Source organism: Hordeum vulgare, chromosome 2H, assembly GCF_904849725.1.
Source record: "Hordeum vulgare subsp. vulgare chromosome 2H, MorexV3_pseudomolecules_assembly, whole genome shotgun sequence".
Classification (NCBI taxonomy): domain Eukaryota; kingdom Viridiplantae; phylum Streptophyta; class Magnoliopsida; order Poales; family Poaceae; genus Hordeum; species Hordeum vulgare.
This window is the reverse complement of record NC_058519.1, coordinates 570490871-570517636: the sequence shown is the minus strand read 5'-3', so window position 1 is coordinate 570517636 and position 26766 is coordinate 570490871. Positions and strand designations below refer to the sequence as shown.

Here is a 26766-nt window from a genome sequence, read left to right as displayed (position 1 = left end):
TCAATGCTCACACAATAAAAATGTGTTTGAATGTGGTTTGTCTTAGGGTGTTTCTCTCTCGTCAATTAGGCTCTATTATCTCTTTGCTTCCATATTAGCCTCTCTTTGCTTCTTATTTCCTCTATGAATCCAGCCTCTCTTTCCTTTCTTATTTCTGTTCTCTCTTTCCTTATTCCCAAGACGACTTCCTAACACCCAAGAAAGGCAAAGTTGTATATAAATCAAAGGGATTGTATCTAAAGGGTCGATGTGGGACAATTTAGAAACTTAATTGATCTTTTTATATACATAACAAAATATACAACGTAGCTTAGTTGGCCACTTCATCCTATAGAGAACTGGAGGTAAAAGAAAAATTTAATAACTTAATTGATCTTTTTATATACATAACAAAATATACAACGCTGACTTAGTTGGCCACTTCATCCTATAGAGAACTGGAGGTAAAAAAAATTAAGAAAAGAAGTGCCTTTACCTGGGATCGAACTCAAGCCTAACGCGTGCAAGGGCGACACCCCGGCCATTGGATTGGTTACATGCTGATAGCTAATATGTGGCCCGCCTGCTCATAAACCATGACTGGTGTAGCGTTTTGTAAAGAAAAATGAAACGTTTTTTATCACTTACGGATGACATTGGTGGGTAATTTTACTAACTTTAAGGGCAAATTCAATGACGTACGACAGAAGCGATACATGCTTTATTATTAGGGAGAGAATACCATAGAGCGACGAATAGGATTTTTGGGCTCTAGTGGGCTTTGAATAACTCGACCCTACGTATGACAAGGATGGGCCTGAATAGGCATGTAAAATCTCAGGAGGCATGCATGTGGTTCACAACATTTTCTTGTGAGAACATGCGGTTCACATTTGACACGAGGCTTTGCTAGGATGCACACACGCACTCGTGAAAGCAAAACTAAGTTAGCTATAACGCTGAATGATAATGCCATGTTATGTAGTGTAACACCCCCAGTGCCATGTCATCAAACTGAACTAAGCCAAATTTTTACTTGATAAAAATCAAAGCTAATTTAAAATTTAAAATAAAGTCAAATTATTATTTATCAACTTGTAAAATAAAAATATTGGCTCAGTCGCAAATATTCGCTAAGGAATTGTCATTTTAAACCTTACATTATTTGACCCACCAATTAACCCCTAGACACAACCATTGTTGAAGCAGACTAACTATATGAGCTTTTGATGTATTTGCCTGTGGTTGAACAATCAATGCCAAAAAATCAATTCGGCTCCAAGGAGCATATGCTCCCGGGGTCAAAAAAATGTTCAAAATGAAAAAAAAATCAAGACAAAATTTATTTGTGGACTTAGTCATTTCCAATTGCTACCTGTAAATTTTGAGGTAAAAAGGTTAAACATTTTGGCTTGTGCAAAAAAATAACTTGAACACCAAAAGTTACCCCAAAATGTCACCCCAAATTTGTATTTTTTGCCGACGAAACACCACTGATCCTTATAGCACAAAAATTGCCATGCATGTTTGCGACACTAATATAATCATCCACAAAAAAAATTAATTTTTTTAAAACATTTAATATTCTTTTTTGTGTTACCGTTCACCCGAGAGCCAAAACACCGCTCCAGAATCAATGTCGATTATTCTTACGAATTTTGATAATCAAACAATTATTGTCAAAAGTGAACAATTTAAGGATAATATTATCAAGACACATGAAGAGACGTTTGAAGTCTGTGAGAAAGTTGAGAAACTCTGTAGTAATAACTGTTATGTATGTTCAAAAATACAAAAGTGTGTCCAACCCCTTCACAAGGGGACTATCATGAAGTGATAGATAATGCATCGAGGGTGATCGATATGAAACACATATGTGTTACATCGTAGTACTAAACTAAACTTTTAGTAGAGATCTTGTAAATTAGGACATGAGAGAACAGAATATCGGTTAACGGAGAGAGTAACATATAGCCCTCTTTAGGTGACGATTTAAAACTCACAGTACCCTGAGAGAAATATAAGGGGGAAGCGCTAGGAATCAGACTACTGATTCTTAGACTCCATCAGACTAATGCGCTGCCGTTGGATCACAGCCTAGTGGACCGTTGGATTTAGTACAAGTCGAGCTCCTTTAAAAGCATGAGATATAGAAGCGCGTAATTTAGGGTAATTAATCTCAAATCTTTAGGAAACCGATCGAGCAGTTCCAGGAAACAAATTTGGGAAGGATTAATGTAGCGTAAAGACTTTTCAAATGCAATTTTCTTCCTTCCGAATCACATTTTATTTCCTTAAAAAGAACAGCGTAAAGACTTTCCAAATGCGATTTTCTTACTTACGAATCACATATTCTTTCTTGATGAAGTATTTTATGCTTCCATTGTTCCTTTAAATTGCATCGAGCGCAAATGAAGTGTGCTTCGATCTAAAATAATTGTGTTGCTTCCATGCTAAACGAAATTTTGCTTCCATGTTAAACGATAATTTGCTTCCATGTGGACTGTAAATAAATTTGATTTCATGTCAAACGGAAGTTGTTTCCATGTCGACTGAAAATAAATTTGCTTCAAAGTCGACATGAAAATAAAAATGCTTCATACGTTCATGTTACTTGCTTTGCCAATTTACAAAGGTGCTACCTTCAAGTGTTGATACTACAAATACATTGTATGTTCTTATCGCATGTTTCTTACATGATACATATTTGCATCAATTTGCTTGTGAAAAATGTCCTCAAATACTTCGTACAAGCACTAGTAGGTTAATTTGTTTCAGCAGTGCAGGTACGTCTATGTATCTGGAAGTATCTGATGACTTGAACGGCCTGGCCACATGCTTCTTGCAAACTGCAGTTGGTCCTCAATTCCTCATCGAACTAATACTCCAAATTCATCACCGACATGCCTGAGATCTAGAGGCAATTGATGTTGCCGATCCTGTCAAAAACACATCAGATAGCGAACACAAGACATGTTTATCAAAAAAATCAAAAGAATGACAAAAGACCAAACAGTACAGCCCAAAGCAAGAGAAGATGACTGGGGAGGTGATGAGGTCGCGAGCTCGCTGGTCATGGCGTCTTTATACAGTCCAGCAGGTGTGAACTACGATTCAGCCGATAATAACCTGGTGAAGGATGAACCGTTGATGAGGATTTGGGGATCGACCCACCACTTGTGCACCTAAGATGTCACCAGGGGATCGCGTAGGTGGGGAGATGATGCAGCAACGAGGAGCAGGTAAACGGAACTGCCCGATGAGATGGCCGTGTTGCTCGACGACGGGGAGGAGGCAGGTCCTTGCGAGGTGGGGGGAGGGGATCTGGCGAGGCTGTGTTGCTCGACGACGGGAGGAGGCAGGTCCTTGCGAGGCGGGGGGAGGGGATCTGGCGAGGCTAGCTTGGGGTATGTGTGCGAGGTGGGGGCGACTGATTGGGGGTTAAGTGCGTGGATTGCGGGTTGGTTAGCTTTGGCTAACGGGATTTGTTTCCATATGATGCAAAATCTGTGACCGTGAGATTGGAATTGAATCGACGACGTTGGACAGGTCAGACGATGACCTCCTATTAGATTACGGATGAAAAGTGTTTCCCAAATATAAGGCGGGTTGGTAACATGCCTTAATGTCCTTATGTTAGTTGTAGTAAAGATGTTGACCCGCAGAGCATCTTTTGAAAAAAAACACATCTATATAAACTCCGACTATTAAACATCACAATTCATAGGACTGGAATGTTCTCTAATAAGCTCACGAAGAGCCCAGGAAGTACGACACAATGCATTGTTTTTTATATGTGCAACTGCAACTTGAGAATACTCTGGTAAATGCTTCTTTCTTATAGAACAGCAAGTGTGCACAACTCGTCGGCTCGCCGAGTTGTATGGTATCTATTTTACATCCGGGATCTGGCTGCTGTTGAATTTGACGCGGGGTTTGCCCATGCTGAAGTTGAGCACTCTGGACCTCATGTTGTACTTGATCTCCCCGTCATAGAGCAGCTTGCGGATGTAGTGCTCAAGATCAGAGCCGATGAGACGAAGCGTGTACTCTGACAGCGGTGCTCCCTGTGAAACAGCAGCAGATCATTATACCCAGGTCAGCATGACCATGCATGCCCAGCAGTTCTCGCTACGACCCTAGAGAACTCTGGTGTATGAAGCTGGTTTCTACTAGTAACTTTTTTTGTAAATGTAGCAGAATCAGATGAGCATGAAAACGTTGGGGTTTTACTTTTACAGTACCTCGTAGTGGTCGACGAGGTCCTGGAACTCGTTGTAGACCATCTGGCAAGTCTCGTCGGTCCAGACGAACTCCTCGGTGGGGTCGAGCATGAGCGTGAGCTTGTCCGTCTGCGTCTGGTCGAAGGCGTTGGTCTCGGGGTCGATGTACGCGGCGTAGATGCGCACGTGCCGCGTCGTGCAGCTCAGCCACTGGCTGCCGTACTCCCGCCCCATGTTCTTGCTCTCCGCCCGCGGCTGCCGCGGCAGCGACTGCGCGGGGCCCTTCGCCGCCGCCGCCGTCGTCGCCTGCCCCTCCTCCTGCGGCGGCGGCACGGTCGCCGCGGGCTCCTCCTCTTTTACCTGCTGCTGGGCTCGCACCGGGAGGAACCGGACGCTACGTGGTGCGGTTTTGGGGCTTGAGCGCCGGCTCTGGAGCGCGAACTTTGACGCCGGGGAGAGGAGCGACGAGGCCGCCGCGGTCGCCATGGTGTGGTGGCCTCCGTTTTTGGCTTGGCTGGGTAGCGATCTTCTGGTTCGCAATGGCTGGCTGTGTATTTGCCGCTGCCGTGCCCGGGAGCCACAAGACCGTCGTGCGAGTGTGTGGATAAGGGCTATTTTCGCCACTCGCTGCTTGCCGAGGAGCGAATTGCTTTCTGGGACTGCCTTTGGACTAGGAGAGCGGGTCGTACGTTCGGCCTGCGGGGCTTAGAGCAACTGTAGCAGACCCATCCACCGGTCCGCAAAACGCGTCTGCAGTTCGCGCAAAACCTCTTTTACGGACCGGCGCGGGCTGACATGGATGCAGACCCTTTTAAACGGGTCCGTATAAAAGTATATTTGCGGAATATGTTTTTTTACGGGTCGGCTTCTGCGGGTCCTGCTCGGGCTCCACCGCGACAATCCGCAAAACAGAAAACTGCAAATCTCGTATTTGACATAGGGTTTGGCAAACAAGTTCAAATCCAAACGAAATAAACAGTTTGCGTGCAAATAAAAATAAAGTTCATTACGCAAAAGAGGGCATGCAAAGGTTTGCGCCCATGTCCGGCATCATCTTGGAGATCGATCTTCACTCCGCGTCATGAAGTCCATATTGAAGTTCATCGGCGCCACCGAATCCACATCCGTCGGTTGTTCCAACTCCCGTACCGAAATCATCCACATTGGCACCATATGGAGCAGAGAAAACATCATCGGAACTGAAACACGGACTGGTCGAGGCGACCATTCTCCTCTTCAAGATCTCTCTCCTTGCTTGCACATATGTTTGATATTCTTCCAACGCCCTTGAAGTGACCGAAATGTGCGTGCAGTCCTATTAGGATACTTTTTCGTAATGCGAAAGTATTGATCTTCGATCCTTTGCCAATATCTTTTGGCGTTTTGAGAAACACCTGTGCATGCATCAAGAGATACCGCACTCCATGCTTAGATCAAAGCTTGATCTTCCAAGATCGTGTAGTTCTTCGATCTTTGGCTTTTCCCACCCTTTGCTTGTGATTGCTCAAACGCTTCCGCTTCGATCTCCTCCAATTCGTCCGCAGCACCATGATCATCCACGTCGCCATCCGTTTCAATGTAGTTGAATGGTTCGAAAGAGGCTTGATCAATGTCAACTGTGTTCGTGTCCAACATGTTCATGAACTCGGTTGTTACATTGTTCGAACCACCGCTATAGCGAACGATAACAAGTCACGAGCTATCAAGACTAATGGCGAAAAATGAAAAAGAGTCGCCAAGACCGAAGAGGCATACCTTCCGGCCATTTCGTCGAACACCTCGGCCGCGGGGGGAGCGGAATCATTCAACGGCATCGCCGGAGCAGCTCCTTGCGGGGGGGGGGGGGGGGGGGTCAGAGGTTGACTAAGGTGGCTTCCTTAAAGTCGGAACCTTCCTCCGCTTTACGGTCGCGGCCTTGCCGGCCTTCTACGCCGCCGGCCGGGATCGCACTGCGGCGTTGGCGCCCGGAGCGCGGGCCGTCGCGGCGGGGGCAGCCGAATTCCCGCCCTGCACGACCATGGTGCCCTGCCTCTTTCGGGAAGGCGAGGCGTGTGCTTGGGCGACGGCGACGGGGGCAACATGGCCAGCGACGAGATCCGCCCGAGGGGAAGGGGCATGCACGACCTCGACGGTGACGGGGGACATCATGTGGTCCTCCATGGCGGCGAGGAACGGCTGGGGAGGAGGTACCGGAGCTTGCGGAGGGTGGCAATGGTGGCGGAGGGTGCGGGGAGCGGGGAAAGGGCGCGCGGAAATGTCCCTCCCGCCAAATCTCGCGCCGTATAGGGGTTAAGCTCGGGTCGGCCTCCCAGCCCGTGAAGATGGATGTTGGGGGAGAAGATTTGTCGCGCCCCGCAAAAAATAATGCGGGTCGGAGCAGGATGCGGGGTCTGATCGTGCAGATTTTACGGCCCCGACCCGCAATTTGGCGGTTATTTTGCGGGCGGGGGCATGATGCGGGGTCTGCTAGAGCAACTCTAGCAGACCCCACAAAAATTCGACCCGCAAAACGCGTTTGCGGTTTCACGAAGATCGCGTTTGCGGGTCGAAAACATATGCGGCCGAACAAAACCCGTATCAAAACCTGCATAATTTGAAAAAACACTTTCGCGGAAGAAATTGCACAAACATAGTTCATCACATACTACATGGTTCATCACATGATCAACAAACTACAAGCATAGTTATACTACATACTACGTTAAACAAGTAATAGAGGGGTCGAATCTGACGATGGCGAGGTTGCGGCAAATGGACGACGTCGTGAAAGAGTGGGACGCTCAATCCTCCTCGCCGGAGATGCACAGGTCGACGTACTTCGCTGCCTGCTCCGCGCGGATGCGGTGCCACTCCTCAGCCTTCTCGTTGGCGGCGACGTTGGCGGCGACCGCCTGTTGCCACTGGAGGGCTTCGAGCTCCTCGGCGTGGCGCCGACGCTCCACCTCCTCGCGCACGCTCCGCTCGGCGATGGAGGCAGCAACGGCGTCGAAGTCCGCGACGTAGTCCTCGGGCCCGACCACTCCGCGGCGGTCGAGCGGAGCGGGCTCCCCGGGCTCCTCCTTCACCGGGACGAAGGCGAACGGCGTCGGCTCCTCCGGCTCCTCCTCGTCCTTCGACCACTCCCTCTTCACGGGAAGAAAGCCCGCGCCGGAGGACGAGGAGGATTCGGCGTAGGAAGATCTCGCGGAGGAGAAGGACGCGCTACGGCGTTCGTACTCCTCCGTCTCGCGGCGGTTGAAGCTCGCCGGTGGTGACATCCCGCGGTTGGTCCACCTTCGGGCGTCGCGCTTCCTCGCGTCGTCCGCCCGGACGCGCCACTCGCGCTCCGGGTCCCTCTCACGGCCGGATCTGCTGTCGGAGCCGCGTCCGGAGCTTCACATTCGGCCCCACATGACGGCTGGAGGCGGGGCGGATGGTCGCCGGCGGCGAGAAATGTGGAGAGAGGAAAGGGAAATCGAGTGGCTCGCGGCGGCGGGGGGATAGGGTTTGGACCCGCAAAATGGTCGCGGAATCGCAATTATACTGTTCGGGGCGTGCGGTTTGCGGGCTGCGGCAAAAAAAATTGCGGGCCGATCGAGTATGCGGGCTCTGTTTTGACCGGAAAATTGGACCGAGCCCGCATATTCGTCGGAATTTTTGCGAGCCGGGCGTTTTGCGGGGTCTGCTGGAGTTGCTCTTACAAACATATTGGATCATGTATAATTGGCAGGATGCGCATGGAAATACATTTTGATTTCTGATTGTATTATGTATCTCATATGAAGAAGTTATTTCAATAATTAATTGAAAATATATAATAGTTTTGAAGCATCTTTAGATTAAACTTCTTTGTTTTGCACTAGTCTATAAATTTGCATGAAAAAAGTCAACATTGACTTCTAGGCAAAAAAAGACAAAAATTATTTGCTATTATAAGTCACTATTCACACTATTTTGATCAAAAATTTATATTTTCTGAAAATATGCCAAGTATACTTTTCCTTTTTGTGGAATTTTTCTTACCAGTACAATAAAAGGTCAAGTTTATTTCAAAAATATTTTCAGATTTTTTAAACTTTTATTCGAAATGTTTTTTTACTTATAGGATGCATATACACACAGTTCCAAAAGTTCCTCCCCGATGCGCACACGTTATTGTGTTGTAGATCCTATTTACCGCTAATGAGCGTCAAACTGTGGCTTGGCTGAACCATTTCGACACGGGCCGGAACCATTTGCATGGAGCAAACAGGTTTTTCCTTTTTTCATGTGTTTTCTCTCTTTGCCGGTTTTTCATCCTTTTTATTTTTAATTTTTCTGCTTATTTATTCCTTTTCTTTTCTTTTTTATGTTTTTGCATAATTAAAAAAAATACAAATTTGGTTCATGATTTCAAAAACTGCTCATGTTCAAAAAACCATGTTTCAAAATAGAGTTCACTATGTTAAAACAATGTTGACCATACAATGAAAAAAAATGTTCATGCATTTGAAGAAAATCACTTTTTTTGTAAAAACAAAATCCAATGTTTACTTGAATAATGTTCACCATACACTACGAAAATGTTCAGTGTACATTTTAAATGTTCACAATTCTAAAAATACTTGGCTGGATAGTGATGTTCTGGTTTGTGATGGCTGCCTGTGAATTTGCCGCTGCCGCGCCCAGGAGCCACAAGGCCGCTGTGCTAGTTTATGGAGAAGGGCTATTTTCACCACTCACGGCTGGCCGAGGAGCGAAATGATTTCTAGGACTGTATTTGGGCTACGAGAACCGAACGTACGTTAAGCCTTCGAGGCTAACAAACATATTGAGTCGGGTATAATTGGTAGGATGCGCGGTAGATACGCGTTATGGATCATATTGGGCATGGTTATACATTATGGGGACCTCCTATTTGCCGTATTCAGCGGCAAAATGCCGAGCCTTCGCACAGGGCAGCACCGACTGGACCGCCCAAAGCAGGTTGCGAGCTTTGTAAAAAATCAACAGATTGCGAGGGGTGTAAAAGTTCAAAGAAATCAACAGATTGCGAGGGATGTAAAATATTCAAAGTAAAATTTGGAGCGTCTGCTAGGATTCGAACTCATGACCGCAGTGAGTGAGGGTGAGGTAGCTAGCCACTGCAATTGCTTCATGTTCACGGTGAAAAGGCAACGCGAATACATTAGAACAAACAACATAGGCAGATCAGTTTACTTACTTTACTTTAGTTATTTTCTAAAAGTTATCAATACTTTTTATAAAACTTCCAAACATTTTTGAAAACATATAGAAGTGCTTCCAAAAATATGTGAACAATTTTTTGAATTTGTAACAAAATTTGAAAAACAGGAACAACTTCGTCAACTAATTTTGAAAAACAAGAACTTTTACATATTTGTGAACAAAATATTTAATAATCAAACATTTTGTGAACAAGTGAACAGTTTAGGGAATCTCAAAACATTATATTTAAAAATAGGAACAAAATTAAAACATCTGTTGAAACCACAAACAAACTATAACATTATGACCACTTTTCTAGTTGTGAAGAAATTTCCAAACATCAAACATTTTTCAATTGTGAAAAAATTATGAATCACAAACAAATTTCAAGTTTGTGAACAAAATTGTAAAATTGTGAACATTTTTCCAATTTCGAAACAGCAAATATTTTTAGAATCGTGAACAAATTTATAAATTAATGAGCATTTTTTAAATTGTGAATACATTTTTGAAATCGTGAATATTATTTGAATTATGAACAAATTTTGAAACATGAACAAATTTCGAATTGATGAATAAAATCATAAATTATTAACATTTTTGAACTGTGAACAAATTTTGAAGCCATAAACATTTTTTGAAATATGATCAAATTTTGAAACATGAAAAAATATTCAAATTTATGAACAAAACTATAAAATTATGAACATTTTTTGACTTGGGAACAAATTTTGAAACAGAGAACATTTTCAGAAATGTGAATAAATTTTGAAACATGAACATATTTAAATTCCTGAACAAAAATATAAATTTGTGAACATTTTCTGAATTTTGAAATAAAAATCATAAATGATTTTCGATTTGTCAACAAATTTTGAAACCGTAAATATTTTTTAAATTGTGAAGTAAAATTAAAATTTAAAAACTGTGACCATTTATTAAAAAATATATTTGACAAAAATAAAAGATATAAAAAGAACAAAGAAAAAAAATACAAAACAGAGGAGAAGAGAAAAAAGAATGAATAAAAAAGCAGAAAAACGAAAGAAAGAAAAACGAAATGGAAAGAAAAAATTGGTTCATGGAACCTTCTAGAAGATTCCCAAAACCAGAAAAATCTGGCTGAGAAACTTCAGTCCCAAAACCGGAATCAATGAAAAGCCATATCAGACCACCTGGTTAAATCGCTCGCTACGAGATATATGTGCGTTTGCCCTACACTTTGACGCAGCGAGTGTCAAATAGGATATTCCTACATCATCTCTTAAAGTAGCTGGCCGAGGTAGGTTCCAGGCAAGTTCCTCTTTCTCCTGTTTGTTAGTTTTTCTATATATTATTATTTATTAAAGTACTATGAATATAAAAATGAAAATAAAAACTCTGAATTTTCAAGAAAATCAACACAATGTAAAAAATTATATATAACTTAATTCAAAACCAATGTGTTTCGAAACTTATATTTTAATAGTATAAAACATACAAAGCACATATCACAAAATTTTAAACATATATAAATACGCACGTGCATATAAAAATTGTTCTTATCATATGAAAAGTAACACTTTAAAAATGTTCATGTGTTATGAAAAATATAAGATAGTTTATACAAAATGTGACTTGTATTTATAAAATTGTAAGCTTTTATATAAAAATGCCTCCGGTGTATATGAAAAATGTACAAGTATAACGAAAAAAGTAGACATCGAATATTATTTCTAAGAAATGTACATAACTATATTAAAACATGCCAATCTAGTATTAAAAAATGTTATCGTGTATAAAATTATGATCTTGTATTTAATAACATAAACGTCTATACAAATTTATTTAGTGCCAATAAATTTTTTTACACATAATATATATTAATTAGATACCGCATATTTATTTTCAGAATATATTTTTCACTTGGTTATATTTTTTACTACACATTCTACATTTCTAGTGTACAGGATGAACTTTTTATATATACTTTTAACAGTTTTAAAAAGGTCAGCATTTTTCATATGAATAAACAGAAGAGAATAGAGAACCAACAAAAACAAAAAAAGATTCAACAAAGTCAGAAGGAAAAAATATCATAGGAAACCTTGCTAAACAAATGGGAAACAATGACAACCGAGAAAAACAAAAAAAACAAAAAAATCATGGAAAAACAGAAAAGATATCAAACTAACCAAAGTAAAGCAAGAACAAACGAAAAAAAAGTTTAAAACTAGAAAAGAAGCAAAAGCCTAGAAAAAATAAACAAAGAAACTGTGTGAACAGCAAAGAAAAATGGAAAACCACGAAAATGGAGAAAAAAGAGTGCAAAAACCAAAGTAAAATTAAGAAAAGAGAATAAACATAGAAACTGGGCAAAAAATGAAACAAGCAGTAATAGAAACAAAACAAGGAACAAAAGAAACAACTATCGAAAAAACACGTTATTCGGGCCAGCCTATTCGTCCAGTGCTGCAAAAAGTTTCACACGAGGGGAAATGTGCTCCCGAGGATGGAGAGCAACTAGTTAGCGAGCACTCCTTCGGAAGCCTTCCAGCGATCTCTTTCGCGCGTTCTCACCCGTCGCCACGTGTCGCGCTCTGAATGCTTTCTTCGTATTTTTATTATTTTTTTCGCACGTATTTTTGGCTTTTTAGAGTGGTTTTTTTGGATTTTTTTGCCACTGGTCTTTCGTAAAAAAAATCACGAAAATAACCATGTTTCTGGTTTTTACGGAAAAACAAGGTTTCTTTTTTTTGCGAGAGGTACGATTTTGCTTCGGCGAGAGGCACGGCCGTGCCTCTCGAAAGGAAAAAAACGCGTTTTTTTTTGTGAGAGGCAGAGTTTTGCTTCCGCGAAAGGCACAGTTTTGCATTCCCGAGCCTCTCGGAAAGGGGAAAATGTGTTTTTTTGTGAGAGGCACGGGTTTGCCTCCGGAAAAGGCATGGTTTTGACTTCGGGAGAGGCAGAAGGAAAAAAAAAGTGTTTTCTGTTTTTTTTACGAGAGGCACGGTTTTGCTTCCGCGAAAGACACGGTTTTGCCTTCGCGAGGGACACTCCCGAAAAAGAAAAAAAACGCGTTTTCTCCTCTCTTTTTTCCCGCAAGAGGCACGGTTTTGCCTTGGCGAGAGGCACGACCCGGGCCGCCTCCCGGAAAGGAAAAAAACGCATTTTCTGTTCTTTTTCTATCGCCTGAGGCACGGTTTTTTCGTCTGGTTTTTTTCTTCCGGTTTTTTCGTGAAAACAGAAGTTCGTCAAAACCTATAACCATGGGATCTAATTTTGAAGATCTCGACGTGAGAAATCCAACAATGAAAACGGTTCGAGATTTGGACGCATGGTCTAGGAGATAAAACCTTTTAAAAATATGGATCTACGAAAAAAGGAAAAACCCTCTCAGATTGTGATAAGTGGCACACATGAGTGCATCACCCTTTGCAACCTGTAGAGGTAGGAGTAATCGTTGGAAGGTGTACTCGCTAACTAATGATTCCGCCGATGATGGTAGCTCCTACTTGAAACTCCTACCTGCCGCACCCACACACAAAAGGGAGCCAGACTAGCCCGTCCCATCATTTTTTTCTCTATAAAAATCAGATAATTTCTTTTTACTAATATTTTTTCTGTTTTCTTTTTGATTCTGCCTATTTCCCCCTTTTTTGGCTAGGTTTTCTTCTTGTATCCCTTTTTTCTTTTTTTATCCAACCAAACAAATGTTGAATTTCTCAATCATTTTTTAAAAACATGAATGTTATTTAAGTTAGAGACCACAATTGAAAGTGCCAACAATTTTTTAAAGCATGAAAGTTTTTTGAATCTTGAGAACAAATTTTAAATGAATTTTATTTAAAAAAAAATAGTGACCAAATTTGGGACCACGAACAATTTTTTAAAACACAAACATTTTTTGAATCTTGAGGAAAAAAAATTAAAAAGAGGAATAAATAAAAAAACATACAGATTTGGAAATGTGAACAATTTTATATAAACACAAACATTTTTTGAATCTTGAGAACAAATTTTGAAAATGAGAATAATTTTTCGATTCCTTTTTACTTTTTATTTTGTATTTGAAGCAAAAAAACATATTCTGTATTCGAAGAATAATTTTTAAAAATCATGAACAATTTTTTTAAGCATGAACATTTTTTGAATCTTGAGAACAAAATTTAAAAAAGGTGAACAGCTTTTAGAAACCCAAAGAAAGTTAATAGCGTGAACAAAATTTTAGAAAGCGCAAAATTTGAGAACAAATTTTAAAACCGAGAACAATTTGGAAATAAACGTGAACAAATTTGCAGTGCGAATAATTCTTTGAAGCAATTATATTTTTTGAATCTTGAAAATAAAATTTTGAAAAGGAGAACAATTTGGAAAAACCCGAACAAATTTGAAAGCACGAACACATTTTTAGATCTCAAGCACTTTTTGAATTTTGAGAAGAAATTTTGAAATTGAGAACCATTTTTTATAATCATGAACAAATTTGGAAGCGCGAACAAGTTTTTTAAAGCACGGACATTTTTTAAATATTGAGAACAAATATGTTTTGAATATTTAGAACAAATATGAAAATCCCGAACAAATTTGGTAGCACGAACATATTTTTAATCGCACAAATATGTTTTGAATATTTAGAACAATCTTTGAAACCGAGAACAATCTTGAAATATCTTGAATAAATCTGGAAGTGCGAACAATTTTGAAAGCATGAACTTTTTTAAATTTTAAGACCAAATTTTGAAACCGAGGAACAAATTTGAATCTTAAGAACAAATTTTGAAACCAAGATTAAATTTTTGAAAATGTATAACATTTTTTTAAAATCGAGATCATTTACCTAAAATTCAGAAAAGTTTTTAAAGTTTTCGAAAACCTGTTCATGGAATCTTTTAAGGTTTTCAAAAACCTGTTCGTGGAACCTTTTAATGTTTTCGAAAACCAGAAAAAATTGACTGAAAACTTTTAGAAGGTTTCCAAACTGGGCCAACCATTTGATATCGCCGCCCTCCCGCTCTGTACGAAGCCCAAACACCTCTTCGTATACAGTGGCGAATAGGATTTTCCCTCCTATCTCTCGCATTTTGCGGCAAGAAACGCTGTAACACACAGAGGTTCGTTCTAACTGGCCGGCCTAGCTTTTTTTTTCATTAAGAAAAATCTAATAAAGAAAAAATCTGTTTCTATTTTTCCTTTTCTGCTTTTTTTTTCTTTTTGGTTCCTTTTTCCTTCTTTTTTCGTCTTCTTTTTGTATTTGAAGAAAAAACATTTTTCAATTTGAAGAACATTTTTAAATTTATGAACCAAGTCTGAAAATGATAAAAAATTAAGTTGAAACATTTTTAAAAACCAAGAATATTCGAATTTGTTTTCAAAAATAAGGCACAAATTTTTTTTGAATCTTGAAATAAAAATAAAAATCGAGAACAACTTTAAAAAATTGTGATCAAATTTGGAAGCACGAACAAATTTTTAAAGCACAAACGTTTTTGTAATTTTGAGAAGAAAATTTTGAAAAGGAGAACAATTTTGAAAAACACCGAATAAATTTGAAAGCGCAAAGAAATAATTAAGCACACACATTTTTTAATCTGGAGAACAATTTTGGAAAATCCTGAAATTTTTGAAAGTGGGAACAATTGTTTAAGGCTCAAACAATTTATGAATCTTGAAAACAAAATTTTGAAAATGATAATAATTTTGAAAACCCCCCAAAAAACTTGAAAGCGGGAACAAATTTTTAAACAACATACATTTTTTGAATCTTGAGAACAAAATTTGAAACCTAGAAGAATTTGAAAAAATCGTGGACAAATGTGATAGCATAAACAATTTTTGAAAGCACGCACATTCTTTGAATCTTGAGAAGAAAAGTTTAAAACAGAGATCAATTTTGAAAAACCCGAATAAATTTGGAAGCACGAACAATTTTTTAAGGAAGACAATATTTTTTGAATGTTGAGAACAAATTTTAAAACTGAGAACAATATTAAATATTTTTGAACAAATTTGTAATCATGAACAAGTTTTTAGAGTACAAACAGTTTTTAAATCTTGAGAACAAAATTTTTAAATGGAGAACAATTTTGAAAAAAAGCTGAAATCGTTTGAAAGCACTAATATTTTTTGAATCCTAAGAACAATTTTTGAAATCAAAAACAATTTTGAGTCTTAAGAATAAATTTTGAAACGGAGAACAAGTTTTGGAAAATACAGAACATTTTCTTAAAATCAAGAACATATTTTGAAAATCTAAATACATTTTCTAAAAATCCAGAACATTTTCTGAAACAGAAACAGAAAAGAAAAAATAAACAGAAAAGAATAAAGCAAAAAAAAAGGTCTAGAGAACCTTCTAAAAGTTTTCCAAAAAACAGAAAAAACCTGCTGGAACCTGAAAACCGGGAAGTTCCAACCCGTTAAATGGCCCAGCCCATTTAAAATCACTACTTTCCCGGTTCTGTGAAAAGCCCCGACAACACTTCGCATAGAGGGGTGAATTGGATAATCCTCCGAGAATCCTATTTACCCATCGAGCATCAAACTGTCAAGCAACACGACATGGTCGTCCCTTTTAAAACGAGCAACAAGTTTACCGTCCTACAAAAAAAATTACCGATTTTTTCTGTTTTGTTTTCTTTTACTGGTTTTTTGGCTTTCTTCATTTCTTTTGTTTTTCTCATTATTTAATTTTTCCATGCTTTTTTTCTTCCTTTTCTTTTCTAACTTTTGATGTTAAGCTTTCCGTTTTTTATAAATTTAAAATTTGTTTAGAATTAAAAAATCCAAATTATCCAAAAAGTTGGATTCCAAATTGTGTTCACCATTTCAATTTGTTCAAGTCTGAAAAGAAATTACTGTACTAAAAAAAATTCACCGCACATTGAAGAAATGTCCACAACATAGAAATGTTATCACATATAAAAAATTGTTCAGCGTGCATTTGAAAAACAATTCATCATTTTTTTTTTCATAATGGGTTTGCCATTCTGCCGCTGCATTTAATTCTTAAATGTACGTGCAGACTATTAATTGCGTGCAATTGGCAGCTCAAATGGTAACAAACACCGGATCTCCAACGTTGCGGGTTGTGGATTCCATTCCTAAAACAACATTTTTCTTAGAAATTTTAGTGCTGGCGTTTGTAGCTCCAAATGCCAGCTAGGGGCTCTCTTATCGTGTCACAGGGTTTACATCAAAAACAAATCATGTCGCGCAGATATTAAACTAACACTCCTGATCTTAAAACAAAGGCTAACACTCCCGTGACACAACTCTTAGAGCAATCTAGAAATTTGCATTTTTCTTCTACGAAAAGGCCAAAGATTATGTATTAAGTAGCACAAATCTCTACAAAAGCACATTTACAAATTGAAATATACATCTAAATTTCGGCGGTTCTTTCCCCTGCATTCATCAATGACGACCCATGAGCAAAACTTGTTCTCATGTTTAGGCCTTTGTGTCTCAATGAAGCGAATCTGTTCAAACCCGTTTGTAGAATGAGCGGCCGGAAAACCGTTGATGGAGACGTGTCCTTTAAACACCATGCGAGGTAATGAAGTTAACTTCACTTGTGGGGTATAATCAAAGAAACTAATATATTTTTTCAGCGCAACAAAAGCAACAAACAAACAACAACTTATCCATTCGTGACAACGCGTTGCTTTGTATGGAAGGCGAAGCAAAGACGGTGATGGGCTTTAAGAGCATCTAGAACGGACTCGACAAATCTAGCCCACTAAAAGTCGACGAGCACGTGTGGGTGTATCATCGGACAACACTGGACAACTCATGCATCCTGCAGATTTAAACCCTCAAATCCATGCAAATTTTTGCATATCTATCATATAGCACAAATTCACGTAAATTCAGCAATTAACAATTGCAACAAGGAAAAGAAAGCAAAATTCAGCAATTCAACACATGCCAAAAGAAATACGACAATACATAAATAGGCGATAAAAGAATGAATCATTGGACGATCGCATCGCGGTCGTTGCTCTCCTTATTCTTCGTCTCAAGACACTTCTTGCCTTCCGGATCAAAGAACAAAGCATCAGCCAACATGATCCTAGAATCATTGTCCCGAGCTAGCTGCAACCTCTTTTTCTCAAGCTGAATTGATCCAAAAGTCTTCATTTTACATACACCTCATGCTTCTCCAAGTCAATCCTCTTCTTTCGAGAATGCAATTTTTTTTTTCATTCTCTCCTGCTCCCAGTCCATGGGGCGGACATTTTGCTTGTCGTGGCATCATGCGCGGCCCTGCGCTTCTTTCAGTTATTTTCCATAACTTGGTGGTTCATCTTTGGCAAGGTGGCTTGTCACTCCTTCCCTCCTACCTTCATCATCTTTGTCATCCACTACAATAGATTGTTGGAGAGTTTGAGCATCGTTTCTCTTCAACCTATTGTTATCATTCTTAAGGTCATAGATGAGTTGTTTTCACTTTGGTTTCCCATTCAATTTCAACCAACAATGATAGACAATGAATGCCCTCCCCACGGCTTGTTCGTACAAAATGTCCGCCAACCCCTTCGAGCAAACAAGAATCAATCGTGAGAATGCAACAAACAAAGGTAGCAATGCAAATGATGACAAAACAAAGCAAGTCTACATGACTCTTTATTCCAACACCATTTGAGTTCCATCCATAAACAGAAGAATAGCGGCAAAAAAACTTGATCACACTCTCTTGGATGATAGACCATCTATGTTGGGGAGAGTCCTCATTGGGGGTGCTATGGATAAGATTCGGCTCCACATATTCCTTGTGTACATGGTAATGCTTGTCGATCTTTTACCACTACTTATCGTCCTTCTACTCGATTTCACATATAGGGTCAGTGCTCGTTACCAACCAAACTTCACACAACAAAACATTCTCCTTGAATAAGAATGGCGTACCTCTTCTCTGGAGTATCTTTTTTTGTTAGGAGTGCCTGATGTTTGCCCAACATCATATATAGGAGAGTTGGTATCCGTCAAGTCGTAATGCATAGGCTCTTACCATCATTGGTGATGGCTGTCATGATAGCCTCCTGGAATGATCATGACCACTAATGATGTATGCAACAAAAAGATTGAATGGCATATGAATCGCTAAACTGATTTCAATGGCATATGCATCCCTAAATTGATTAAATGGCATACAAAACAAACACACGAATAAATGCAAAGAAGGGAAAAATTGTATCGTGTCCTGCTTTGCCATTTCATCGAACAAGACCTGGACAGACCCGAAGTCAATGGTTTGTGGAGCTAATTGCGTCTGTTGGAGTTGCGACAAGTTATACACCATCTCCGACGCCTCCTGTTACGTCCACCCATCCGAAATCCCCCAAGAATCATCCGGCTAAACGTAGTCGGTAGTAACCGAGGCGGATGGCACCTTACTTCTCAATGACGCAAAGAACACAAACTCGATCGCGACTGTAGTGGGCGTGTCCATGTCGACGTCGACCACCTCCTTGTCAACAACATACATCGTCGTAGCTTCTCGTTTGCATTGATTCATCCTCCACTCCCTTCGGGCGATGTTCTCCGCCTTGCAACTCACCCCCATGGACGAGACCCCATCAAATATATGCCGGCGAGAGGGGGCGGGGGTACTCGGAGATGACATCTATGTCTGCTCGGACGCAGGCAGCTGCGCAGATGGGAACGATGGATGAGGGCGAAGGCACTGATACACAGGCCTCCCCATATCCTCCTCACATATGTACTGGGTTTGAGGGGTGCCGAACAACTCGAGTGTATGAACCGGTTTGAGGGGCGGGGGGATTGGTGGCATTTTCGCAACCGGCAACTCATCGGGTTGTCCACCTAAACATATTGGAAGGGGGGAAGAGGAGTTAAGGGGTTATAGATGCTCTAACCTTACCCAGAGGGCAACACAACTTCATAGCGAGTGCTCCCGTCTCTCAAATGCTCTCATGAAATGTCTCATGCTGATGCTACCATCTTCCACACAACATATTTTAGCATTTCAAAACAATTGTGCATGTTCATAAGACATGTGTTTACATTCCCCCAAAAATCAATGTGCAAATGAAGGTTATCACGTATACATACATTTTGGGAATATTCAAATTTATTTCTCAGAAGATTAAAGCATGAGATCATTTAAGGCGTGGGAGCACCTGATAGCACTCCCCGGCCAAGAATCAATGTGCAAATGAAGGTCATCACGTATACATACATTTTCATTTGCTACGCCATACAAATCGAAACGGATCAAATCATGCTTGCCGCCTTGTCTGCAACAGCAATTTCCCCACATTTCTTGCAAGACCATCCCTACGAAGTACTAGCGCGGGAGCTAGGGATGCACGTTCATCTGCACCGTCGGTTTGGCAAGGCGAGCAGGTGGAGCAAGGGGCACCACGGGAAGGTCTTCGCAGTTGCAGATCTCGATCACGTTCCCGTCCGGGTCGTGGAAGAAGAGCTGCTCCACCGTCGTCTCGCCGTCCCACACCCTCGCGGTGACCACCTCCAGGTTCATGTCGCGCAGCCTCGCCTTCGTCAGCGCCATGTCCGAGCACTGCCATTTCCAAATCGCGCACGGCCGATCAGAGGGTTAATCAACGACGAGGGTGCCCGCAACTCTCTCCGTGCTTGACCTGCACTGACCTGGAACGATATGTGGTTGCCCTTCGGGTTGATCGCCGGCGACATCGGAGGCGCGTCGCAACCGGCGCCCCGCTGCAGGAGATGTATGCCCATGCCGTATCTATGCATCCTGCGACGAGCAACATTGCACATCAGCAAATACATTTATACGACGCGGCAAGAAGCATTTGAACTTGTGCGTGCTCACCATGCTCCCCCGAAGTCCAGGGACGCCGGGCGTTGGATCAGCTGGAAGCCGAGCACGCGTCGGTAGAAGTCGATGGAGTCCTCGACGGACGCGCACGAGAAGGCGACGTGGTTCAGGCGGACGAGCGGCAGGGCGGGTTCAGGCTCAGGCTGCTGCTGCTCCTGAGCGGGGAGGCCCATGTAGGAGCTGGGGATGATTGTATTTGGATCCTGGGTATGCTGACGAAGAATTTCAGCGGATTCGATTGCGGTCCTGGTGAATAGACAGGAGATGGCATCTCTCCGTTATTTATACACACATACATACAGTACCACATTTTGTTTAGGATATAGTACACGCATACATGAGAAAGTGTGTGTCTTGAAGCAAACGCTGATTCGGGATCATTTTGGGGAGGAGACTTGGGCGCCACGAGGATCGATCTCGATCTCCTTGCTCGGTATCCAACAACCTGTTGCCATTCTGGGCATCTTACACGCACGCACGTCACCTTCTCGTGCAGGTTTACAGACATCAGATCCACGAAATTGACAAAATGAATATAATACGCAGCTGATACTGCTGGTTTACAGTCAGGCAGGCACGGGAAGCGGATTTTCGGATCCTCTCCTAGAAAGCCTCTCGTGTCAGCATGTACAACCGGCCTCCTCAAACATTGGGGCTCCTCAAACGCTCTTTTAAACAGATGGTTCAGACGGTGATTGTTCATAAAATCATGGAAATCGTTTATTTTCAGCTGGATGATAATATGGACACATAAATCGCCTCGTCCTCACGACGCGTGTCATGCATGGACCCAACAACGCGCACGCCTTATCTCTTCGCGTGTCCATCATTTTTCTCGTCTCTCACCACTCATCGCTGAAATCTTATCTACTTGTGGAAATCCCCATCTCCTTTCACCGACGCAGCAACAGAAAGCCTTCACCGGTCACCGGCCCGTCGTCACCGATGGCAGCCACCGCTGCAGGAGCCAACCAACCACCGGCGGATCTGCAGTGCAGCAAGCTGCACTCGACCCATGAAGCCGGAGCCCGCCGGCGCTGCGTTGGAGCTCCGTCGGGACTGCAATGGAGCTCACTTGGAGTAGCCGTCGACGTTGAGTTGGAGCTTCGTCAGAGCTGCAATGAAACTCGACCGGAGTTACGATGGAGCTTCACCGGAGACGTCGGCGCTGCGTTGGAGCTCCGCCAGGGCTGCACTGAGGCTTGGTCGGAGTTGCAATGGAGCTTCGCCGGAACGTCGGTGCTGCATTGAAGCTCTACCAGAGCTGCAATGGGGCTCGTTGGACGCCCTGGATGCTACGTTGGAGCTTCGCGCGGGGCTTCAATGGCGATGTGTTGAAGCTGTCGCGCTCGCTGCTGCCATGGAGCTGCTATGATCCAATGGCCATCAGCACGCTGATTCAAGGGCTGAATAGGCGGATGATTTCTCTAAAAAATCACCCGGCTGATTCATAGCAGCCCCACAAAATCATGACTTAACTGGACTTCTCAAACCGGTTATATACGACTATGTTGATCAGCACCTTCCATATTTAACTCATGTCTGGCATGGATACGGAGCACGGACGCGTTCGTTACGTCGGATCCAACAGGCATAACCCATCACAAATTCAACCAAATCCCTCCTCCCCGACCTTCTCGGATCACGCTCTCATCTGCCCTGGCTCTCCCCTAGTTCTGCAGTTCCAACCCCTCAGCATCGCCAACAGTGTCACAAAAGTCTTCCCGTGCCATCATACCACCCTGGATGCTGCCGCGGTACGCTCGGCAATTTTCGAGCTACACCTTGACCTCTATATGTTTGACAAATTGTTTGAGAAGTTTTTTGGGGTTCTTTTATAGACAAAACGATAGATTCATTATAAAAACATGGAGCTTGATGAATTAATTCAAAAGGAGTTCTTCAATTTGTCGGATTTAGATGAAGATGTCGAGATGATGATCATCATGAGCATCCAGGAGGAAATGAACAGGGAGGGGAGCACATTCTGAACTTCAAGGGTTCGATCAAAAAGGGAAGTTTTAAATTAGGATAGGGACGCTAGAGTATGGAGCAACATCCGTCGCAAAACCACACGTTTATCACATGAATAATACACGTGTTCGTCAAGCCATGGTGTCGGTAAGTAGCATAAGTGACGCTCAAAATTTAAGGCGTCGTCCCCACCTCCCACTACGTTTGTTTTAGTGGGCAAAGTGCCAGAATAAAGGTGTTTCCTTGCAAAGACGTCTTGTCAAATCCCTATGATCTCGTGGAAAATCTTGCTCACTCACTCAAAAGGTTTCCTCTCCACTTACAGAGGCCGGGGTATGAAACAATTGAGTTGCATGACAATTATCCTCACTAGAGAACTGCATGCCAAGATTCTTGCACAATAAATGTGGAGGAAAATTGTGTGATCACTCACACGCTAGAGATCAATTTTGCGAGAACATGAGCGAGTGATCCTTTCTACTAGAATGACATATCACTTGGGAACATTCAAGCAAAAGGGTTAATTTGATATTTGTCATGGCATTGTTCGATCCTTCTTCTAGGATTCAAAATATTGAAATTACAAATTTGGATCCAGAGCAGGCAGAAGGTTGATGTTCCTCCGGGATAACAATTGGCATCTCTCTGAGAGAGTCAACCCAAGCATCGTGTTCACCACTCGAATTTTATGATACATCCTCAATCGGATCACTAGTCGGTCTCTTCGGAAGGATGATTGATATCACCAAACCTTCCCTAACAAAGACTACATTCCTTCCAAGTCAGACAATGAAAGTTTAGCTCTTTAGAATCTATCGAGGTTATCTTTTGAGCAAATCCATGACCCGCTAAAGTTATTTAAAACACTTGGTAGTCAAATTTCTCACGAACATTCAGTCAGATGACGGATTGTAAGGCTCAATTATCAAAATCAAGACACACTCGAGTCTAATGATGGGGTTGTGAAAGGACGTGGATGTCACCTAGAGGGGGGTGAATAGGCGCTTTAAAATAATGCGGAATAAAACTAACATTTAATTAGTCAAGCACAAAACCTAAAACAACTAGGCTCACTTATATGCACCAACAACTTATGCTAAGCAAGATGAACATCTAAGTGATAGCAAGATATATAACAAGAAACATTATAGCTATCACAAAGTAAAGTGCAAAAGTAAAGGGCTCGAGTGAGAGAAAACCGAGGCACACGGAGCCAATGATGTATCTTGAAGTTCACACCCCTTGCAAATGTTAATCTCCGTTTGGAGCGGTGTGGAGGCGCAATGATCCCCAAGAAGCCATTAAGGCCACCGTAATCTCGTCACGCCCTCGCACAATGCAAGATATCGTGATTCCACTAAGGGACCCTTGAGGGCAGTCACCGAACCCGTACAAATGGTAACCCTTGGGGCGGTCATCGAACCCGTACAAATTGCTCGGGGCGATCTCCACGACCTAATTGGAGACCCCAATGCTTGTCGAGAGCTTTACACCACAATGATTGAGCTCTGATGCACCACCAAGCTTCTAGGACGCCAAAGCACCCAAGAAGAACAAGCTCTAAGGTACTAAGCACCCAAGAGTAATAAGCTTCTCAAACTTCACTTCCACGTATCGCCATGGAGAACTCAAACCTATGCACCAAAAGCAATGGCAAGGGCACACGGAGTGCCCAAGTCATTCTCTCCCAAATCCCTCCACAACAACTAATGCTATGGAAGAAAAGGAGAGGGAGAACAAAGAAGAGCACGAAGAACTCCAAGATCTAGATCCAAGGGGTTCCCCTCACATAGAGGAGAAAGTGATTGGTGGAAATGTGGATCTATATCTCCTCTCTATTTTCCCTCAAGAACTAGAAAGAATCATTGCAGGGATTGAGAGTTAGCAAGCTCGAAGAAGGTCAACAATGGGGCGCAAATACGAGCTCAAGAGTTGGGAGCAATGGGGAAGAAGACCTCCTTTTATAGTGCTCCCCAAATCCAATTGTTATGTGCACTGGTCGTGCACACGCGGCACTACCGCTGGGCTGAGCGGTACTACCGCTCCAACCCAAGCGGTACTTCCGCTTAAAACGGGCAACGACTCATCGGAAGCGAGATAGAAAAAAACAAGCGAAAGTAGGGATAGAAGGGGACGGTGGCAGTACCGGTGGAGTGGTACTACCGCTCCCCCCCCCCAAGCGATGCTTCCACTCAGAGTGAAAAAACGCATGGATGAAGCCAGAGAGAAATTATAAGCAGGAGAGAGGCCGACAATGGAGGGGGCAGTACCGCTAGAGCGGTACTACTGCTCTGCCCAGCGGTACGTTCGCTTGAGAGAGAAAACCTGCCAAGAACTAGCATAACTTTCGAATACGAGGTCTGAATTGAGAAAACTCAAGCTTGTTGGTTATCTTAAGAACATGCAATTATGAAAATTCCAATGATATAGAGATGTGAAACCTCTATGAATGAAGAACCGGCAAAAACTCCAACATCGAGAACATCATAGAAGATGCACATGAACTCCATTTTCGATGAACTCTAACTTGTCATGAAGATGACCATAAACTCAAGAGCCCACATATAGAAAAGCCAACCAAGAACCAAGAAAGATGATGATGCCAAGAATGCAATGGTTTGAGCTCTCAACGAACAATACGATCAAGTTACTCACTTGATAGCCCTCCTTGACAGTATGACGATCTATCCTAAAATAGAAAACATATCAAGGGAAAACCTATACCTTGATCATAGTCCACTTGAGCTAGATGATGACGATCTTGACTTCCTCAAGATGGACCAACTTCCTTGATTGTGTTGGCTTGATGAAGACTAGTTGATTTCTCCCCCCAAACTCACCATGGGTGAGCCACTCTTCATCACATCTTCACAAGTCCATTGCAATCACAATGGACGACAAGCTTCAAGCATGATATCTTCATGATGCTCCACTTGAATTTGCACACCGCAATCTCGATGACAATCACCACTTGATGTCATCCTTCATGGGTCTTATGAGATCTTCCTCTTGACGCAAGCCCATGGAAACACACCTAACACCACATAGAACTCTCACGAAGACCATGGGTTAGTACACAAGGTGTAATGCACAACTCATACGTCCCAAACGTATCTATAAGTTCTGCTTGTTCCATGATCTTTTGGGTGACATTGTTATATGTTTTGCTACATTTTCATACCTTTTTACACATATTTGGACTAACCTACTAACTCAGTGCACCCAGTGCCAGTTTCTGTGTGTTGATGTATTTTTTGCAGGGACTTTTACCCAAATTTACCGAGTCCCAAAAATCCTGAGAAAAATGTATAAAAATCAGCGTGACGGAAGCTTCTAGAGCACCAAAGGTGGGCCACAGGGGAGCCAGGGCCTGCCCAGGCGGCCTCCCTGCGCAGCCTGGCCCCTGGTCGCGCCCACAGGTCGCCTGGGTGGGGCCCACCTCCTCTAACACCCTCCTTTGGCCTATATTTACCCCTCCGATCGGAAACCCTTAAAGAATACCCAGAATCGCGAATTTCTCCATCGTTCCGCCGCCGCAACGCTTCCGAGATTGGGGGCGTCAGGAGGCCTCTTCCCGACACCCTGCTAGAGGGAGGATTGGCCTCCGGGATCTTCTCCACCCACATGGACGCTTCCCGGACGTGCCGTGAGTAGTCCTCCTTGGACCATGAGTCCATGACCAGTAGCTATGTGATGTCTTCTCTCCAATCTTGTGCTTCAATGATTAGCCCTTGTGAGTTGCCCTACATGATCAAGGCATCTATGTAATTTTCTTGCTATTGCTATGCTCGGTTTGCTAGGATCCGATGGATTATGAGATTATGTTCAGATTGTGATGAGTTATATATTTGATTATCCTTTTATATTATGTTCTTTAGTGATTCATGCATGTTCTCCGTTGCTCTTTATTGCTTTGGCCGAGTAGTAGATTGTAACTCCAAGAGGGAGCGTTATGCATGATTGTGGGTTCATGCCCCCTGATGTCTAGCTTGAGTGACAGAAACATGAGACTAGGGGATGTGTTGTTGCCACCAGGGAGAAAACAACGGTGCTTATGACCACAGTTGCAAGTATTTTTTACCTTACGCAAAGTTCGTTAATGCAGTTGTCCGTTGCTTTGAGTTTACACTTTGGGTGGGGCTCGCAACTTAATACCAGTGAGATGTTCTGGATAGATATCTCAAGGTGGATGATTAGTAAGTAGATGTTGATGAATAAACGGTCTACTTGTCTTGGCGTACTGCCCATTACTATTGAGCCTCTAACTTTCAAGTAGCATAATTAGCATTGCGGTGCGTTTATAATTCTGTCAATTACCGAGCTGTAATTTGTTTACCCATGCATAGTTGTTTATCATCTTTTGGTAGAGAGACATCACTAGTAAACATCATGTGACTCGGGTCCATATTACCACCATTGTTTACACCTCCACCATTTACTGCTTTCATTTACTTTTCCATTGCAATCACTATCACTATTACCGCTTGTGTTTTGATCCTTTGCAAACTACAAGGCCGGAGATATTGAAAAACACTCTCTGTACTCGTTGGGAGCAAAGTTATTTGTTGTGTGTGTAGGTCCACGTCTTCTGCTAGC

General features: G+C 42.2%; 2 protein-coding genes across 2 annotated transcripts; both read right to left on the bottom strand.

Annotated features, from left to right (window-relative positions):
• Positions 1–3655: 3655 nt before the first annotated feature.
• Positions 3656–4847, bottom strand: LOC123430589 (NAD(P)H-quinone oxidoreductase subunit M, chloroplastic). The gene is made up of 2 exons (XM_045114445.1): positions 4224–4847; positions 3656–4046 (listed from the first exon to the last, which is right to left on the bottom strand). Exons 1-2 carry the CDS (start codon positions 4686–4688, stop codon positions 3870–3872), a joined length of 642 nt encoding a protein of 213 aa, XP_044970380.1. The 5' UTR covers positions 4689–4847; the 3' UTR covers positions 3656–3869.
• A 14599-nt stretch (positions 4848–19446) lies between these two features.
• LOC123430587 (metallothiol transferase FosB-like) lies at positions 19447–20441 on the bottom strand. Its single transcript, XM_045114444.1, has 3 exons — positions 20191–20441; positions 20004–20112; positions 19447–19914 (listed from the first exon to the last, which is right to left on the bottom strand). The coding sequence occupies exons 1-3, from the start codon at positions 20367–20369 to the stop codon at positions 19693–19695; spliced, it is 510 nt and encodes a 169-aa protein (XP_044970379.1). The 5' UTR covers positions 20370–20441; the 3' UTR covers positions 19447–19692.
• Positions 20442–26766: the final 6325 nt, after the last annotated feature.

Coding starts and splice junctions, on each gene's coding strand:
- LOC123430589 (XM_045114445.1), bottom strand. CDS start 4,688: ATGGCGACCGCGGCGGCCTCGTCGCTCCTCTCCCCGGCGTCAAAGTTC. Junction 4,047..4,223: donor ACCTCGTCGACCACTACGAG/GTACTGTAAAAG, acceptor GCTGTTTCACAG/GGAGCACCGCTGTCAGAGTA.
- LOC123430587 (XM_045114444.1), bottom strand. CDS start 20,369: ATGGGCCTCCCCGCTCAGGAGCAGCAGCAGCCTGAGCCTGAACCCGCC. Junction 20,113..20,190: donor CTGGACTTCGGGGGAGCATG/GTGAGCACGCAC, acceptor TGCTCGTCGCAG/GATGCATAGATACGGCATGG. Junction 19,915..20,003: donor GCAACCACATATCGTTCCAG/GTCAGTGCAGGT, acceptor TGGAAATGGCAG/TGCTCGGACATGGCGCTGAC.